Genomic DNA, 21,285 nt, shown 5'->3' with positions numbered 1-21,285 from the left:
TGTGACAGGTGGCATCCCAAACAGTCTTAAAATATTTTATTAGGCATGCCCAATTCTGTCATGTTGACTTTACTTACAATTATATGCAATGTTTCTGCGAAATTCTAAACATAATCAGTATAAATGGAGTCTGAAGGATTGTAGATCTCACCTGTTTCTCTTCTGCTGTAGCTGCAACTGTATCATGTCCTTTGTGTTCATGCATCGCACATAAATAACAGATTAACTGTTGATCAGTGCGACAGTAGATCTCGATCAGTTTATCATGCTGAGAGCAGATCTTCTCCTGTAGTCGTGTGGACGCTTTCACCAGCTTGTGCTTCATCAAGGCTGGAATTTCCAGGTGAGGTTTAAGATGAGTTTCACAGAGAGACGCTACACACACCAAACAGGACTTGATGGCTTTGAGTTTTCTCCCAGTACAGAAATCACACTCCACATCTCCAGCTCCAGCGTAACAGTGAGCACGAGAAGCAGCTCGGACTTCTGTCTTCTTCAGTTTCTCCACCACTTCAGCCACCATGTTGTTTCTGCGTAGAACAGGCCTCGGAGTGAACGTCTCTCTGCACTGGGGGCAGCTGTAGACCCCCCTCTGATCCTCCTGATCCCAGTGTCCATTAGGGGTGGGAATCTTTTACTATCTCACGATTCGATTCGATTCCGATTTTGGGGGCCACGATTCGATTCAAAATCGATTTTTGATTCAAAACGATTTGATTTATAAAAATTTATTGAAAACTTATTGAAAAAAAAAGCCTCCAAAATATACACTGGTCCTGGAGAAGGTAATGTGTTACAAAAACAATAAAATGTGCAGGAATGTGGGTCTTCAGTGACAGAGGAATCACTGGGATATCACAATGACGTTAATGAACAATAAATAAATAATAAATAACACTGCTTTATTACCAGGCTACTAGCGGTGGTGTGTAGGTGACGCTGCTGGGCTGATGTGATGATAGCAGTGGAGCGCTAAAGTTCAGGAGCAGCTGCTGATTAACTAGTTAATTTTAGGCCGTTGTATTTCTTCAGAAAGGGGGCAGGAGGTGGAGAAATTAATTCATATTGTCCATTCCTTAATTCCTCTGTGATGGGGAGCTGAAATTAGCTCTGATTAGCTTATTGTTATTTTTCCGTTCCGCCTTAAATGCTGCAGCCCGCTGCCACCTGTAGCGTTATTTAAGGTGGAACTGGAAAGTTAGCTAGTTAGCTAGCTAACAGTTACTGAAACTAACTACTAGCGATCTTTTTTATGCTTGTTATGAAGCATTCTGCCATAAAACATTGAAACTACACGTTAATCTAAGGTAATATAGTGCTTGTTCTGCCATCTTACCGGTGATTCTCATACACCTACGCTCTGTGTGGGTCTGACGGTAAGTTCAAACTGCAGCGGCCACGGTCGCTTTGGGCAGTGGGAGGCGGAGCGAAAAACGCTTCGTGCCGCTGCAGTGTGAACTTACCGTGAGGGGTAGGGCCAAGGGAAGAAATGGGATTGGACCTTAGAATCGATTTTGGGACATTTTAAATCGATTCTGAATCGTAGTAAATGAGAATCAAGATTCTTATGTGAATCGATTTTTTGGCACACCTCTAGTGTCCATTAATACACACTATACAGAAACTGTGTCCACAGGGAATAGTTACTGGATTCTTCAGTAGATCCAGACAGACTGAACAGCTGAACTGATCCCGATCTATGGAAATAGAGACCTCTGCCATTTTCCTGCTCTCCGACTGAGGGAGAGAGAGAGAGAGAGAGAGAGAGAGAGAGAGAGAGAGAGAGAGAGAGAACAGCACTCCGAGAGTTTCGTTTTCTCTGAACTGAGAAGGAGTGGCTTCGTGATTCTGCATTTTAGAGAGAGAGAGAGAAAAGTACAAAAGGCCAAATACATTCATGTACAGCAGCAGCTGTGAAATGTATTTATAGGTGTAGGATTTAAAACTATAGTAAAGTTTTTAACAGTGTTAAATTCGTTGAAGAAAAAAATTCGTCATAGTTTTCGTCAACGAAGCTTTTTTTCAAGACGAAAACGAGACGATAACTAAATAAAAACATAAAAAAAAATAAAAACTAAACGAAATTAACTGACATTTTCGACAACGAATAAAAACGAGACGAAAATGTTTTGCAGGGACGAAATCCAATCAGAACTGATTTAGTTCTGTGAAAGGTAGCGACCAGTTAGGAAGAGATCCAATCACTGCTACTTAAGCGCAGGTGGAGAGGCGGGACAAGCGGGGTAGTCAACCAATTAGTACCTGTCTCTCAGTACCCGCGGTTAGATACAAAACACGGGAGGACAGACTAGCCTGTGATCTATCGTTACTTTTGGGGCTCGACTGGAAATTAGCTCGACAGTGTCGGCAGCAGAGAGAAAGAGGAGAGATTACGTATTTCTCCTTTGACGTCGCGAAAAACAAGATAACGTGTAAACCGTGTGGAGCGACTCCATCTCCGGTAAAAACACCACTAATCTTTCAGATTTCTGCAGACAAGAGTCACAAAGATCTCCATGCAGCGTTTTAATGCTAATGTTATTTCATGAGCTGATGATGGTGTGTTTAACTCAGCTGTGGACTAAAAGACACCACTGATGTTCTGTAATGTTTCTGATACAGAACTCACTCATTGAGATCAGATCATCTGTTTAGTCCCACAGTGGAAACCATAGAGCTAGTGCAGACAGCAGAAACAGGTCAGAAAGAAACTCAATAGGAAAAAAATATAACAATAAAATAAGTGAATCTCTGAACCCCAAAGTCTGTGTAAAGTTCCTGAGAGCATCTCTACAGGTGTGTGTGTGTGTGTGTGTGTGTGTGTGTGTGTGTGTGTGTTTTGACCTCATTTACAGAATAGCTACATTAGGTGTGCTGGGTTAGTGCTGGAGATAAAACTAGTCTATTTTTACAGATGTTTTATGACCTGATTTCTAACAAAATTTTAAATGCTAAATTTTATTTTATTGTCACATACCTACAATAATAATATACATTTAGTCATATAAAAATATATTTCACATTCAAACATTAATAATAGAGGTGTGCCAAAAAATCGATTCACATAAGAATCTTGATTCTCATTTACTACGATTCAGAATCGATTTAAAATGTCCCAAAATCGATTCTGAGGGGCGGGTTTTAGACTGATTTTGGGCTGGGTATTTTTGTTGGACCTGGCAACCCTGGGGATAGCGCTTGTCCCTTTGGAGATCTTCCAGACACACACAGAGCGTAGGTGTTTGAGAATCACCGGTAAGATGGCAGAACAAGCACTATATTACCTTAGATTAACGTGTAGTTTCAATGTTTTATGGCAGAATGCTTCATAACAAGCATAAAAAAGATCGCTAGTAGTTTCAGTAACTGTTAGCTAGCTAACTAGCTAACTTTCCAGTTCCACCTTAAATAACGCTACAGGTGGCAGCGGGCTGCAGCATTTAAGGCGGAACGGAAAAATAACAATAAGCTAATCAGAGCTAATTTCAGCTCCTCATCACAGAGGAATTAAGGAATGGACCATATGAATTAATTTCTCCACCTCCTGCCCCCTTTCTGAAGAAATACAACGACCTTAAATTAACTAGTTAATCAGCAGCTGCTCCTGAACTTTAGCGCTCCAGTGCTATCATCACATCAGCCCAGCAGCGTCACCTACACACCACCGCTAGTAGCCTGGTAATAAAGCAGTGTTATTTATTTATGTATTTATTGTTCATTAACGTCATTGTGATATCCCAGTGATTCCTCTGTCACTGAGGACCCACATTCCTGCACATTTTATTGTTTTTGTAACACATTACTTGCTCCAGGACCAGTGTATATTATGGAGGGTTTTTTTTCAATACGATTCATAAGCCAGAAGCAGAAATATTTATAATTCAAATCGTTTTGAATCAAAAATCGATTTTGAATCGAATCGTGGCCCCCAAAATCGGAATCGAATCGAATCGTGAGATAGTAATCGATTCCCACCCCTAATTAATAATATTACACAACTGGTAAATAAATGTTTATTTTTTATAAATGTATAGTTCATAATTCAAGGGAACTGATGAAAAAGCATTTACATTTACACCCTTTACGTTTTAGTCGACTAAATTATGACTAAAACCAAATGCCAAATACCAAATTTGTTGTCAAAATAAACACTGGTTTTTAAACCTTCTTTATTTTTGTGTTTGGATACATATTTTTAAGTTATTTGTAAAGTAGAAACAACTACTATATTAGACATTCTACAGTTTTATGTTTTTTTCTTTTCTTGTTCCTCATTAAAGAAGTCACATTTTTTCCCATGAACTCTGTTAGTCCTACCAGGAGACTCCAGAAGCATGTGCGCAAGGAAAACAAGTTCAATATTGTCACATTTTAACAAATTAGGAGATAACTAAATTAATTTTAAATCCCTTAGCATAAGCCACTTCATCATCTTGTAGCATCTGTACCCAGCTTGTAGTATACAGCTGACAGTGTTGCGCTGCCCTGATTTATTTGTCTGCAATGATATGCTGCAGTGATCTACTGTAGTTCTCAGTCTGTACTGATCTACTGTAGTTCTCTGTATTGATCTACTGTAGTTCTCAGTCTGCAGTGATCTACTGTAGTTCTTATCCTGCAGTGATCTACTGTAGTTCTCAATCTATAGTGATCTACTGTAGTTCTCAGTCTGTAGTGATCTACTGTAGTTCTCAGTCTGCAGTGATCTATTGTAGTTCTCAGTCTGTAGTGATCTACTGTAGTTCTCAGTATGCAGTGATCTACTGTAGTTCTCAATCTGTAGTGATCTACTGTAGTTCTCAATCTGTAGTGATCTACTGTAGTTCTCAGTCTATAGTAATCTACTGTAGCTCTTAGTCTGCAGTGATCTTGTGCAGTTCTTCCTCTGCAGTGATCTACTGTTGTTTAAAGTCTGCAGTGGTCTACTGTAGTTCTCACTCTGCAGTGATCTACCGTAGTTCTCAGTCTGCAGTGATCTACTGGGGTTCTTATTCTGCAGTGACCTACTGTAGTTTTAATTCTGCAGTGATCTACTGTAGTTCTCAGTCCGCAGTGATCCATTGTAGTTCTCATTCTGTAGTGATCAACTGCAGTTCTAAGTCTGCAGCAATTTGTCTCAAGTGACCTGGCTGGCAGTGACAAGCATCTATGTGCAGTGATATATCAGTGTGGTGATTCCACTGAAGTGGTCCATCTGCAGTGATCCTCTACGATAATGCAGATAACAGTGGTAAGCAGCTCTGATTGTGCCACAGTGATCGGGCTTTAGTGATCTTGCCCACAGATCTGGCTGTCGTTATCTGGTTGTTAGTGCCCAGCAGTTCTGAGCTGCATGAAACAGGCTGCAATGATCTGTGTGTAGTAATCTGCCTGTAGTGTTCTATGTGCAGTAATATGGCTGTAATAATATATGTGCAGTAATCAGTCTGTAGTAATCTATGCGCAGTAATCTGACTGTAGTGATCTATGTGAAGTAATCTGGCTGTAGTGATCTATGAGCAGTAATCTGACTGTAGTGATCCATCTGCAGTAATCTGGCTGCAGTGATCTCTGTGCAGAAATCTGACTGTAGTGATCCATCTGCAGTAATCTGGCTGCAGTGATCTCTGTGCAGTAATATGGCTGTAATAATATATGTGCAGTAATCAGTCTGTAGTAATCTATGCGCAGTAATCTGACTGTAGTGATCTATGTGCTGTAATCAGGCTGCAGTGATCTATGTGAAGTAATCTGGCTGTAGTGATCTATGAGCAGTAATCTGACTGTAGTGATCTATCTGCAGTAATCTGGCTGCAGTGATCTCTGTGCAGTAATCTGACTGTAGTGATCCATCTGCAGTAATCTGGCTGCAGTGATCTCTGTGCAGTAATATGGCTGTAGTAATCTATGTACAGTAATCTAGCTGCAGTGATCTCTGTGCAGTAATCAGACTGCAGTGATCTGTGTGCAGTAATCAGGCTGCAGTGATCTCTGTGCAGTAATCAGGCTGCAGTGATCTCTGTGCAGTAATCAGGCTGCAGTGATCTCTGTGCAGTAATCAGGCTGCAGTGATCTCTGTGCAGTAATCAGGCTGCAGTGATCTCTGTGCAGTAATCAGGCTGCAGTGATCTCTGTGCAGTGATCAGGCCTGTACATGCTTTGTGTTAGTCAGGTGATGTGTCCATAGCAGATTGCATAAGGAGACATGCACAGTTAATTACTATGAAATGCCAAAAGTATGTTAACTGATCAGTGTTATTTTAGGAGATAACATGTGAAGGTCTAACTCTGTATAAATTGTGAGGTGTTATCTTGTGAGTGATTTCTCCATCCACAGTGTCTGGTGTACTGGGAATATATCATAGAAGGCATTACCTGTCACGTCCTGGTCTTGTCTCGTGTCTCTGTGTTTTCCCCACGTGACCTGTGCTCCTCTGTGTCTCTTGTCAGTAGTTCTCCACCTGTGTCTCATTTGTAAGCTCCGCCCCCTAGCCCCAAGTGTTTCCACTTCCCTTGTGTGCTATAAAGCCTTCCTTTGTCTCTTGTCCTTCGTCGGTCTTTGCACCTCCCCCTGTTGTTTCGTCTCTCTCTGTACTTCATAGTTTATCTCAGTGTTTCATAGCCTCTGTTCTTCTCGTCTTAGTTTCTGTGTTTATCACTTGTTCATGTTTCTAGTTTCTTGTTTATTTCCGTCTTCCTTGGCTCCTTGTAGATACCCCTGCTTTGTGTTTATTAGTTTATTCCCATACATATATTTCCCTAGCCCTGTTAGTTTATTTCTAGTGTATCTTGTTTGTTTAGGTTTATGTTATTTTGTTTCACTGTTTATTTTGGTCATTGGTTTATTATCTTTGTTATGCGTTTTCTTGTTTCTTTGTTTATTTGTTATTTATTTGATAAATTATTTATTTTTCCCTTACGTGCACTTGCGTCCGTCTCCTCGTCTCCCTGCCTGGGTCACCCATCCGTGACATTACCCCTCACAGCGGACAGTGCAGTGGGTGGAAAGGTGTAAAAACTAGCAGAATCTGGCTAGAATTTACCGTGTGTAAACAGACATGTCTGAAATGGAGTAGGATCTACTTTATAATACCCAAGGTCAGTTCAGCATTATTTAGCTTTTTCTTTAGACATGGAAAAAGTCACCTGACATATGGAATGTCAGTGTATGGTTAAATGTCTGCTGAACCTGACAGGCTAAAAACACATGATTAGATGCTACTGATATAAATGAATAATGTATGTAAAGCAGGGTGTCAAAGTTAATATATGTTAAGTACAGTGAGGACATGCAGTGTTTCTGGTGTTAATGGTCTACATTTATTTACTGGATGAAAAACAATGTTGGATATATATGGCCATTATTTCTAACATTTAGGATTGTAAGTTTGTTGATTGAGCCATTCTAAATATAACCATTTATCAACAATTTCTCCCTTTTGGGAGGAATCAGCTATTTTCTTTACATTCTTAAGTTAAATTAATTCCAGTGCCTTTATGAATGATGAAATAGATGTCTAAACAAAGCCATTTTTGGGGGTTAAAAAGTTGTCAAAAAAAACTGATTTCTCCCAAAAGGATATGAATAAATAACCGAAGAATAGAAGGCTGTAGGCAATAAAAGACAGGCACCACATCAGAGGGAATGGAAGCTTAACCAGTGATATACAGACACAACAGCAGAGAAACTGAAGAAAAGTTGGGTCAAGACAGCAGAAGCCTCAGGAATAGGCACGGCCAGAGATGGTGAGATCAGAAACCAGGCTCAATGCAGCTTAGAAGACAGGAGCCAAGAGAACTTAAGATCCGAAACTGAAAGACAGGAGAACATAAGATGAACCTGATGGAGGCATCAGCAAAAAACAACAGTAAAAGGAATATAGATTTATACACCTCTTTTCTTATTACAGATCTGTGGATCATTAGTGATTAAGGAACCATAGGAAGAGACTTAAAAAAAGAGTCTCCTGAAAGGAGACAGGCCGTAAGTAGTGCATCATATTTCCTGTAAAAAGGGTTTTAGACAGAGGAGGTGGAGTTGGTTCAACAATCATCACAACAAATGATCAGCTGTGATTGTTAGAAAATAGTTTTGGAAACTTATGCTCAAAATTACAGTGATGTGAAAACCTGAATGTATTTTAGCTGAATAAGTGAATGCAGACTAATCTTAATACCATAAATTTCTAACTATACTGTTGTATATTCATATTTATGTGTGTGTCGGTTTTATTATTTTTTGCCGAATTCATTTGTATGTAATACAGAGTTACAAACACAATACTCCTTTTTTCTGTATATTTTGTTTATAGTTTGTAGTTTTATGTTTATTTGGTATATTTAGTGGCATATATAGTTATTAGTACTCTACTGTAGATTACTTCTGTCTCATTACAAGCATTTCAATTCACAAATGTCCTGATGTGCGAAAAACAAATAAATATACATGTAAAACAGTTATGCAGCGATTCGTTTTTTCCCTGTTCTAACAGTGCTTTTAAACAGCTAAATCCACTTTTCCACCAGGAAATACCACCTGAATCCTCTTTAAGTTAGATTATTTGTGCTACAGTGAAACACACGTAAAGTAAAGTATTCAGATCAAAAAGCAAAACAACTGCTTGATTTACATGTTCAGATTTATTTACAATGAATCAAAAATAAAACATTTTCTACCAATTAAATTTGTTTACACACGCACAGGTTGTAACACATGAGATTTTGTGACACTGAGATATTAGAACAGTCAATCTGATCTTCTCCATCAATATATATTTTACAAATGATCACTTGGAATTGTATAATGTTACAGTAATCATAATAATAAAAGTCAAACCCAGTGTAGAGCGGCTGAGTGAATGTGGTGTGGACTGTGTGTAGGAGGGTCATTGTATCTGGAGTCATCTATTCTGGAGGATGGAGGAGCTGAGAGCTTATTCTCAGTGTTTGTGCCAGAAAGAGAGAGGAGAAGAAGTCTGCAGACTCCAGGACTGATCATTGTGTCCAAACACGCATTCATTACCCAGTCTTTTCCTGCTGATCATTTTATATGACACTGATATGTACACATATCCTTTACTGCTCCACTCAACCTCCCAGTAACAGCGTCCACTCACACTCTCCTAACTCAACACCTGAACCCAGTAATCAAATCTCTCTGGATGATCAGGATACTTCTGAACATTCCGACTGCATCTCACCACTCTGTTCTTCCCAGACAGACTGAGCTGAGGACTTATGGTGTTTGGATCCAGAGTCAGCCAACAGAAATCTTAAAAAAAAAATCAGAATTCAGTTTATTCTACTAACAGAGTGTTCTTACAGTAAATAAGTGAGTGTTTATAAGTTATTAAATCCAAAAGTGTGTGTGTGTTTGTTTCACCAGAAAGTTGCAGAAAGTCTTCTCTGGTTTTCGGTTCTGGTAGTAAAATCTGAATTGCTGCAGCTGTGTAGACACAATACAGTATGACCAGCTAGAACACAAAGACAGTGCCGGATCTAAGGTGACAGGGAGGGGGCGGTTTGGGGGCAAAGGTGACCAGTGTCTCTACCACAACATGCTTGCCCCCCCTAATTTATGCAGGAAACTTCTCACCGGAATTCTGCAATCACACAATGACAATACAGCACACTAATGTACTAGTACAAACTTTCCAGTTGGAGCCCTATGAGCATCTCCCCAGAAATGTAACTACACATTGCACAAAGCCACAAAGACAGCAGCCACTTTTATTGGTCTGCTAAGCCGCCCAAACTTTCACACCTTTACAGTTTAAACTGTGCAGCTAACCAGTGAAATGGACACACACAAATATGAACACGCTCTGCTGCATAGCGTTCATCTTACCACGAGGAGACATTCCGCTGATCTTCTCTTCACACAGTTCCTCTAGTTGCTGTTTCAGATCAGATCCAGATCTGATCACTGCATCAAATGAGAGATGCTGACGGACACTGATGTTGGGTGACTGATCAGATCCAGAAAAGACACATAGAGATTTGAAACTCTAGAGAAATAGATATAGTAATGAATGTAAAAGAGTAAATCCACTTTAATAAATAAACAATTGAGTCCTGAATTTATTTTTGGTACTTCCTCAACATTGATCAGGATCAGGTGTTTCTGTAGATCAGATCAGTGTTTGTTACCTGGAGGAAGTGGATGTGATCCTCTGTGTGTGAAAGCTGCTGCAGCTCAGTGTTTCTCCTCTTTAGATCAGTGATCTCCTGCTCCAGCTGCTCCAGGAGTTCTTCAGCTGCACTCAGTTCAGTCTTCTCCTGATCTCTGATCAGCTCTGTTACCTCAGAGCGCTTTTTCTCAATGGAAAAAGTCACTGCTGACTGTGCAGAGAGCTGTTACAAGAAACGCACAAACCAGATGGAGGTCCAGTTAAATCTCACACAGAACAAGAGACATTTGTTCTGGGGTTAAATACAGGGTTAAATTTTGGGGAGAGCATGAAAAGGTTGAACTAATCAGTTTTATTTATTTCAATGAGGGATTTTAATGTAAGAGGAAATTTATTATGTTTATTAATAATTTATTATTAAACACCAGTACACAAACTTAAGTTCACTTAAGCTGCTTTTTTCTTGGACTTTGAATTTCCACTGAAAGTGTGTTTAAATATGTGTAGACTTGTCATCAGCTTGAGTGAGCAACTGGACTGCTATTGCTGAGGAACCCTGTTTTTGGTGGATGTTCTAGACTGTGTGATGGACAGAGAAGGGGAGGAACAGGAGTGAGCTGAATGAGAGAGCACTATGAGTGAGCAACGTGAAAGCAATCACAGCCTTTTTTTTTATTTTTATTTTTTATAATTTTATTTCTAATTTTTCCCATTTTCTCCCCAATTTACACAGCCAATTACCCAACCCACTGATTAGGACTCCCCCTATCACTAGTGATGCCCCAACACACCAGGAGGGTGAAGACTAACACATGCTTCCTCCGATACATGTGAAGTCAGCCACCACTTCTTTTCAAGCTGCTGCTGACAGCTCACAGAGTGCATACATGTGCTGCAGACATCACCATAGGAGTGATCTACGTAGATAGTTGGATTGTTGTGTGAAGGGTATTTAAAAATGTCCATTTCTGTTTATCTGGTGTTAAACCAGGGATTCAATTATAAAACTATTGAACTACATACATTAATGCTTATAACTGAACTAAAGACCTTCACAGGGTCACATGACCACACAACACAAGCTGTACATTTTATTTGTAAAAATATATATTTTTAGAAAAAAATTCCATAACATAAATTATATCCATTTTCTTTATGGTCGTTGGATGTAGTTTATGTCATGGTGATTTAAAAAAAAAATGTATTTTTATATATATTTCTAGAAATCAGATTTATTAACATGATTAAAACAGATCAGATGATAAATAGGAGTTTCTGACTGAAGGGAGAGACGTGAACATTAATAATGTGAATCACTAGAATTTAAGAAAAACAAAAACATAAAAACAAACTTATTTTTTAAGCATTTTTATTAATATCAAATAAAGTATAAATTTTATTTTAAAGACAGTCAATAAAGAATAAAAAAAAAATGTTAAAAGACAATGTGTAAACACACACACACACCAGATCACAGTGTATCTCACAGGTAAGGAACCCCCACCACCCAGCACATAAATCAAGTGCAGAGATAAACATTAACACAGTTTAACTGAATCAAATCTGAAATCAACTCAAATCCAGATCTAAATCTAACCTGCAGTCTAACTCACTCATTACCCGACTCTGATCATAAACCCAGTCTCAGATCTGATCCTGACCTGAAACTGAACCACACAAATGAAAGTGTTCAGTTACAGATCAACTAAATAATCAACTAAAAATCATCACCAGTCAAAAATCACCAGTCCACCAAAATAACACCTATAACCTCTAACTCCTCCATATAAACCCATTCTAACACCCCCCCAAAACACCCCCTCACCCCCTACAGTGTCCCAGAATAATAGGGGTGTCACGATTCTCTAAATCCTCGATTCGATTTTATTTCCGATTTTAGGGTCACGATTCAATTCGATTCTCGATTTTCTTTTTTTTTTTTTTAATTAAATTTACAATATCTTTTTTCAAAAGGTGGGCTTGATAAACGTGATGGAAAATCATACAAGTGATCTATAATACACCACATTAGGCACTAATGGTCAAATTTAAATAATTTAATTAAGATATAAATGTAACAATCTTGTTCTCAGTCAAGTACAAAATAACAAAAACAAACAAATAATAATAAACATGAGGGGTCACAGAGGGTACTGGCTGCCATCTAGTGGCTTTTTTTGGTAGCAACTGTTTGCATTAAAACAACAATGTGCAACATAAAATAAATATTACAAAAAAAAAACAGGAACAGTCATGTTCAAAATAATAGAACAATTAGAAGATTAACAAACTAAACTCTATCCTAATAACAGTTGAACATAAAAAAATAAGACTTTTTCGGTCCCTGAGAATGACAACTGTCTTTTTTTTCACATTCTTCTGTCAAGTCTTTTTTAAAACAAAGATATATTATTACCTTTATCTGGAGAGAAAGGTGCTCCTTGAGGTACCAAAACTATTTACATATTTGAGGCTGGACAAAACAACTGTTAGTTTTATATTTTTAAGTTTTTCTTTAAAAAGATGAGAATGTCCACATTGTCTGGAGAAAGGGCTGCTCTTTGAGCAGTCACAATATCCGCTCACTTGCTACACTTGTTGCTTGCACAGCAAGATAATGTTTGGAAAGCTTGGACAAATTTGGATACTGATGCTCATTGTTTTTCCACCATTTCAGTGGATTTGCATCCACAGAAATTACTTTTGCCATCCTGTATAGCTCAATCTCCTCCTTGACAACATCAGGCCATAATTTTGGTGTTGTTGGTGTAGTGGGGGCTGTGCTATAAAAGTCACCAAACAGTTCACTGAGTGTGGTTCTCTTTGCTGGGGGGCTGCCTTCACTGGATGCTGCAGTTTCTGGGTCCTCTGGGGGGTTTTGGCTGGTCCCTTGTCCTGGGTCCTGAGTTTAAAAAATAATATAAATGTATGAATGTATATTCCAACTATAAGATAAATTTGCATCACTATTATTAATAGTGGGCATTTAATCATATAAATTTCAATTGGTCACATACCTGTGTGGGATGCCTTTGTAGGATTTTCTCAGCCAGATTGTTGATTGTTGTTGGTCATCCAGATGAGGTAAAGATTTGAACCGAGGGTCCAAGGCAGTGCTCTCATTCAGAAACTGTTGAAGACTGGGATTTGAGTACCTCCCTCCAATGTTGGTTGCTATAGCCGATTTAAAATCCTTCACAATCTGTGAATCTGTGCCACTCACTGTGTTTCATCGCTGTGAGAATGGAGTGTTTGAGTGGCAGGATCATAGACACAGTGGGCTGCTGTTCTGAGCTCAATAGAGGGCTTCAGAACCTCAACCACATCCTCCAGAACAGTCACATCTTGATCAGAAAGTATGATGAGATCTTTGGCATTCTTTTTAACATCTTTTTCTGTGAGTGCATAATAAACAGCAGCTTGTTGCTCTAAGTAGCGTGTAAGCATGTCATAGCTGGAGTTCCACCTTGTAGCGACATCTTGAATCAGCTTGTGAGGAGGAAGCTGGAGCATCTCTTGTTTGGCCTTTAAGACAGCTGCTGCAGTCGTGCTCTTATGAAAGAAGGTGACCACTCTCCTGACTTTGCCCAAAAAACGAGAAATCTGGTTTACTCCCAATCCCTTCTGGGATGCCAGGTTTACTGTGTGTGCAAAACAACCTATATGTGGTGACAATCCAGCTGCATTTGAGGCATTGACAATGTTTTTGGCATTATCTGTGGTCACAGGGATGGTTGTATTTTGTCTATCCAGTTTCCATTCCAATACTGCCTCCTGTAGCACTTCTGCCAAATTATCACTTGTGTGTGATTCATAGATAGGGCGAGTTTGAAGGACTGGACTTTCAATCTCCCATTCATTATTGACATAGTGTGCCGTCACTGTAATGTAGCTCTCAGTTGCTCTTGAGGTCCAGCCATCTGTTGTTATGGCAATTAACTCTGCATTGCTTAGACCCCTCAAAACGTTTTCTTTTGTGTCTTCATACATGGAGGGCAACACTTTGGTTGTAAGATGCGACCTGCTGGGAATACTGTAGCGTGGCTCAAGTACACTGATTAAATGTTTAAACCCAGTGTTTTCCACCACTGAATAAGGCTGCAGGTCTGCTGCTATGAATAGCCCTATCGCGTTAGTTATTGCTTTAGCGCGAGCTGAGGTCTGTGCCAATTTTACTACAAACGAAGATTGAATAGTTGGCTGGACCAATGATGATGTTTTTCCAGTCAAATCAACATCTTTGTGATGCCGGCGAATGTGTGCAGCCATGTTCGTAGTGTTTCCCGTAGCCGGGTATGGTACACGCATGTAGCACATCTTGCACACTGTTGTGTTCTTGTCGACAACACGAACGCTGGCGACATAACTCACCGGGAACGCAAAATACTTCCATACTGCTGATTTAAGAGAAGCAGGAGCGGCTTCCAGCTCTGGTAAGACGTCCTTATCTGCACTTGCCATGGTGCCATACTCTGCAGGTTAGCTAACTAGCGCCGTCGGTTACAGTGTGCGTTGCGTGCTGTGTGCTGCGTACACTTTGCGCAGCGTGCTGCGTACAATTTGCGCAGCTTAGAGGGAGGGATCGTCGATCCTATTTTTGACTTCGATACTCGAGACCATGACCTCATTTCGATCGATTTCGATAAAATATCGAAATCGTGACACCCCTACAGAATAAACACACATTTCTATTCTTAACACAATTCTTTTCTGTATCATCTGAACTACTTTCACTTTATTGTGGATCACAAAATCTCACAGATGATCCAGACCAACTAATCCTGACTCCAGCGTAGAGCGGCTGAGTGAATGTGGTGTGGACTGTGTGTAGGAGGGTCATTGAATCAGAGACGCTGTAGAAGGACAGAGTTCCTGCACTGTGATCCACATACACTCCTATTCTGGAAGATGGAGGAGCTGAGAGCTTAGTCTCAGTGTTGTTGTACCAGAAAGAGAGAGGAGAAGAAGTCTGCAGACTCCAGGACTGATCATTGCCTCCAAACCAGCATTCATAACCCCGTCCTTTCCTGCTGATCCCTTTATATGATACTGATATGAACACAAATCCCCCAGTACTGCTCCACTCAACCTCCCAGTAACAGCGTCCACTCACACTCTCCTTACTCAACACCTGCTCAAAGTAATCAAATCTCTCTGGATGATCAGAGTAACTCTGAACTTTATCACTGAACTTCACCACTCTGTTGTTCTCAGACAGACTGAGGTTCTGATTTACTGTGTTTGGATCCAGAGTCAGTCGACAGAAATCTGAAGGATAAAAGACAAAAAAAAAAAGTTTTTTATTTACTTCTTCTTCACATAATAAACATTGATAATAAAGTTATAAAATGTTCTTTTTTGTACATTTATTCAGTGTTTAAAGATCACTGAGGTGTTTATTTCTACTTACACTGTAGAAAGTCTGCTCTGGTCTTTGGTTCTGAGGGTAAAATCATCTGAACTGCTTAAACTGTAGAAACACAGAAATCAAATGATCAAACAGAATGAATGAAGAAAACTCTTTGTTCAGAAAGAAACAGTTACAGAAATATGATCATCTTTCAGGTTATAAAAATATTTAAAATGCTGTACGTAAAAAAAATATTGCAATTTTTTATTCTGAATTTGTTTAATTTGTTTGTATTACATGGTGAAAATAAATATACTTAGTTGTAGTTATAACATATTGAGAAACGTTTAAGTATGCTGTAAATATACTAACATATTCATGTTCTTACCTAAAATTTATAAAAATTACATTAATATTATGCTTTTATAAAATGTTTGAAAGTAAACTTTGATCATACAAAAAGTACAATATAGTGAATTTTAAAAAATAGACTACTATGAAGTACACTTTTAGTTTAATGTAGTTCAATATACTTCTAAAATACTTATTTACAAATGTACTTTTGTACATTTTAGCAAAGCAATATTTTTAGAATGTAAAATAAATTACTAAATTTTTTACATTTTAAGTACATTTGAAACACATAAAAAAAAACAGTACCGTATATTAAAATATATTTTTATACCCAAGGAAGTATACTAGATATGTGCTACTTACTAAAGACAGAAACAAGAAGCTATTTCTAGTCTAATGAAAATATATTTAACATCAATTCTTAGCATATTTCTAATATACCTGGTGTATAATAGTGATACAGTTGCAATACTTATTAAATGTATTATAATTTTACTGTAAGCATATTTAAAATATAGGGTTAAATACATGAAGTAGTATATTTAAATGTTACTTAAATATTTTTGAAATAGTTCCATTTTAGTACAGTAAAGTACAATTAGCACAATTAAAGTAGGACTTTTGTACTATTAAAGTATAATAAGTACAAACAAATGTTCCATTTTTAGCACTTTTTAAATATACTGATTATTAATGTGGCTACAAGTTCACTTTAGTGCACTATAACATAATAATGCTCAGTAAACTTTAATCTACTTTTATCACTAGAGTTTTATGGTTATAAAATCTGTAACACAGTTTAATGTTTCTCAAGAGACTCAGACAGAAGTTGTGCTTTTTCTAATAAACAAAACATCTCTGTGTAACTTTAGTTAATGGTTTTTAAACACCTGTAATAAAGCATTAATAACACTGTATAGCTGCTGCAGGTGAGCTGGGAGCTGATTGGAGAAAAGCTCTGCACTGTCTATGGAAGCCCTGAGGAGATTCTTATGAAATGATTAAAAATAAAGAAATTTAGAGAAATTTTAATATTTTATCCATCAAAACTACATAAAATCTTCTATTTATTCTGAGTAATATTGTGTATTTATGTTAATCAGGGTCACATGATCTTCAGTGTGTTTCAGATCAGATCTCCTCCTCTTACCCTGTGGAGAGATTTTACTGAATTCCTTCCTGCAGAATTCCTCCAGTCGCTCTTTCAGATCAGAGAGAGATTTCCTCACTCCATCAAATGAGAGATGATGATGATGGACAGTGATGCTGGGTGAATCTTCACCTCCAGAAGAGACACTCACAGACTGGAATCTCTACAGAGAGTGAAAATAGAGTTTTACTTTACAGATCTGTAATCAATAGGTAGTAATGTGGTAATACTGTGGTAACAATTTGTAGAAATCTGTAAAATAAAGACCAGGGGTGGGTTTCCCGAAAACGATCAATCTTAGGGAATAACGAACGAACTAACGAATGACGTGAGTAAAGAACGAGCCAGTTCTGCGAGTGTTTCCCAAAGAGCTTCGCAAAGTGAAAATTAACGAACGAGGTTAAAGAACATCTTTGTTGACTCCTCCCCCGACACAGCGCGCTCAATCGATCCACAAATATCGATTCAACACTGCATATATGCAGTATTTATTCACTATTACACCCTAAAAACGTAGAACTGTGTTGTAATCATCAACATTATACATATTCTGAAATTTAAATTACAAAAGGATGTACTTTGGCATTATTAAAATACTCCTAAAGATACATATGACTAAATAAATAATAAAAAATCTAATCTATTTTAAAACATTAAACTTTTCTTACTTTTTTAAAATTATTATAGTTAATATATATTATATTAATAGATATTATACTAATATTATTAATAGTAATATTGATAGTAATATTAATGTATTATTATTATTATCATTATTATTATTATTATTATTATTATTATTATTATTATTATGAATAATTATATAAAATTAATATAAATTATATAAAAAATAAATTATATAAAAATAATATAATAATACTTATACGTATACCTGTTTTTTTTAAACCAACCAAAATATGTTTTATATACACTCTGGCTCCTGCTCATCCTAAATCACTCAGTTGAGTTTAGGTCAGGGGATTGTGAAGGCCATGCACCTTTTTGTTTACTAGACAATTCCATATGCGTCAATTAATCGTTTTCATGGTTTTCATATTAATCGCCAATGTAAAAAAATAAAAAATAAAATAATTAAATGAGACGTGTCCAACTTTTGACTGGTACTTATATATTTGCGAGTTGACACACCCCAGAGTTTGCCCAGATGAACGGCCACAATGTTGGTTAGAAGCACCTGAATAAGGATACCTGCACATTCACAGATACCCTTTACAATACGTGTAGGTGGGATTAAAGACACCGCAGGCGTCCCCTGCACCGGACCTACTTTGCAGCTTTGCTTAAACCGTGAGCATCATCTGCAGGAAATCACTGATTGCATTTCTTGCAGCATTAATGTCAAGAACTCTAGCATCGCTAATCTGGATTTTAATGATTTATTCGTGGGTTTGATTGGTCAATTCCAATATGCCCAGTTATACTACAAGCCACAGACAAAGTTGGCATTACAATATAATATAATATAATATAACATAACATAACATAACATAATATAATATAATATAATAATATTGATAATTATATAATAATATAATTGATTATAATTAATAGTAATATAATATAATTGTTCAACCACGGAAATAATATTTTTTCTTCTTCAAAATTGGCGGTCCCTGGTGTTTAAGGTGCTGAACTGCAAGTCGAGATCCCCTAAAGAAGCTCTTTAAGAATAACGACTGGGTCAGAGCACTCGTTAATCTGCGAGTGAGTTTACGTAGTACTTTAGTTACGCACGGGTTTGGGAAACACTCTTTAATTAACGATCAATCTTAAGTACGAGTTAACGAAGTTCTTAGCATTACGAAGCTTTCGGGAAATCCACCCCAGTTTCCTTATTGTTACTAAATAATAGATCATTATTTTTGTTGTAACCCGACACTAATTAAATGGATTAACAGTGAAAACATGCTGTAAATCATCCTTTAAAAGAGTATTTACATTTTTTATAAAATATTCAGTAAATGTGGTAAAATCTGAGTCATAACTGAGCAACTTTTATTCATAATTATTACATTGTTAGAAACATGATGTTCATTTGCTCTATTAAACGTGTATCAGCATATTACACTCTTTATTTCCAGTGAATGTGAGGTTTTATAACATTGGGGTGATTTTCCTCATAAACACTGCAGTAGTTCTGCTGAAATGATTCTGTATTGAAGCTGTAAAATATTAATTGACCTGTTTCTGCTGTTTCTTACCTCTAATATCTTTAAATGATCAGGTACAGTATATCACACAAACACATTAACAGAATATAATTAATCATTATAATTTAAAATGTAAAAGTTACTTCTTCCTTTCATATTTCTTTATTATTGTCTCTCACAGCAGGTGAAAGTATCAGTTCTTCAAAATAATGAGAATAACTGCACTGAAATATGAGAATTAAGCTTTATCATTAAATTCTGTTGGTTTGGTTGATTTTCTTGTGTTTCTTTTGCACATTACGCAGTAAGATCTAACTGAAGACTCTTGATAAACAGATCTTTAAAATGAATTAAATTTCACACTGAACTTCTCAGTGTTTTTTAGAAAAAGATTAAAATCATTTGCAGCTATAATTTCCTTCTTTTACTACTTAAGATCTGAGAAACACAGACTAAAATAAACTATTTATTATCTCATTAATAAACTTTATGAGGAGGAGTGTGAGAATCTTTCTGAGGATCAGGGGTGGGTTTCCCGAAAGCTTCGTAACGCTAAGAACTTCGTTAACTCGTACTTAAGATTGATCGTTAATTAAAGAGTGTTTCCCAAACCGGTGCGTAACTAAAGTACTACGTAAACTCGATCGCAGATTAACGAGTGCTCTCACCCAGTCGTTATTTTTAACGAGCTTCTTTAGGGGATCTCGACTTGCAGTTCAGCACCTTAAACACCAGGGACCGCCAATTTTGAGGAAGAAAAATGATAATTTCCGTGTTTGAAGCAATTATATTACATTACTATTAATCATAATCAATTATATTACTATATAATTATTAATATTAATATATTATATTATATTACTATTAATTATAATCAATTATATTACTATATAATTATTATTATATAATTATTATATTATATTATATTATATTATATTATATTATATTATATTATTTCCCGTGTCTGCGGGTGCTCCGGTTTCCTCCCACAGTCCAAAGAAATTAGTTCAGTCTAATTAGATGTCGGATAAAAATTGCCCCTTAGGTGTGAGTGAATGTGTCTGTGTGTCTGTCTGTGTCTGTCTGCCCTGTGATGGATTGGCATCCTGTCCAGGGTGTATACTGCCTTCAGCCCGATGCCAGCTGGTATAGACTCCAGCCACTCCCCCCCTTCCCCCCCCCCCCCCCCCCCCGCGCCCCTTAACGGATAAAGCGGTTGACGAGTGAGTAAATGAGTGAATAAGTTATATTATATTATATTATATTATAATGCCAACTGTGGCTTGTAGTCTAACTGGGCAATCAAACCCACGAGTAAATTATTTAAATCCAGATTAGCGATGATAGAAGTCTTGACATTAATGCTGCAAGAAATGCAATCAGTCAATTCCTGCAGATGATGCTCACGGTCTAAGCAAAGCTGCAAAGTCACCAAGTTCATCTGGGCAAACTCTGGGGTGTGTCAGCTCGCAAATATCAGTCAAAAGTTGGACACGTCTCATTCCATGTTTTTTTTTTTTTTACATTGTTGATTAATATTAAAACCATGAAAACTAATTGACGCAAATGGAATTAGTAGACAAAAAGGTGCATGGCTTTGACAATCCCCTGACATAAACCCAACTGAGATGGTGATTTAGGATGAGCTGGAGCTTCACAGTATAAAGTACAAAACATATTTCTGTTGGTTTAAAATGTAATATATATATATATATATATATATATATATATATATATATATATATATACACACACACACAGGAACATATGTATTATTATATTATTTTTATAATACTAAAAATTAGAATAATAATAAATTAATATTACTATCAATATTACTGTTAATAATATTAGTATAATATCTATTAATATAATATATATTAACAATAATAGTTTTAAAAATGTAAAAATAAGTTTAATGTTTTAAAATAGATTAGATTTTCGAGTATTTATTTAGTCATATGTATCTTTAGGAGTATAATGTTGTTAATTACAACACATTTCTACGTTTTTAGGGTGTAATAGTGAATAAATACTGCATATTGCAGTGTTGAATCGATATTTGTGGATCGATTGAGCGCGCTGTTTCGGGGGAGGAGTCAACAAAGATGTTCTTTAACCTCGTTCGTTAATTTTCACTTTGCGAAGCTC

General features: G+C 37.0%; 1 protein-coding gene and 1 long non-coding RNA gene across 20 annotated transcripts in view; both read right to left on the bottom strand.

Moving 5' to 3' along the window:
• LOC103035149 (tripartite motif-containing protein 16-like) overlaps positions 1-21,285 on the bottom strand; it is a 204,234-nt gene that overhangs the window by 143,923 nt on the left and 39,026 nt on the right. For 3 of the 19 annotated variants that reach the window (XM_049479289.1, XM_049479236.1, XM_049479243.1), the window contains exon 6: positions 15,199-15,377. The exons of 12 other annotated variants lie outside the window; for them this stretch is intronic. In XM_049479289.1, coding sequence (XP_049335246.1) covers positions 15,199-15,377 — 179 coding nt within the window. Of the gene's footprint in view, positions 1-151; positions 615-8,903; positions 9,072-10,128; positions 10,333-15,198; positions 15,378-21,285 lie in introns of those variants that run through there. 4 more of the 19 variants (XM_049479255.1, XM_049479249.1, XM_049479283.1 and 1 more) reach the window with 3 other exon arrangements.
• On the bottom strand, positions 12,152-13,247 carry LOC125802171 (uncharacterized). Its single transcript, XR_007439143.1, has 2 exons — positions 13,127-13,247; positions 12,152-13,011 (listed from the first exon to the last, which is right to left on the bottom strand). It is a non-coding gene; the product is annotated as an uncharacterized LOC125802171 (long non-coding RNA).

The sequence above is a fragment of the Astyanax mexicanus genome, chromosome 1, assembly GCF_023375975.1.
Source record: "Astyanax mexicanus isolate ESR-SI-001 chromosome 1, AstMex3_surface, whole genome shotgun sequence".
Taxonomy (NCBI): domain Eukaryota; kingdom Metazoa; phylum Chordata; class Actinopteri; order Characiformes; family Acestrorhamphidae; genus Astyanax; species Astyanax mexicanus.
Note: the sequence above shows the minus strand (reverse complement) of the source record. Positions and strands in the feature narration are given on the sequence as shown.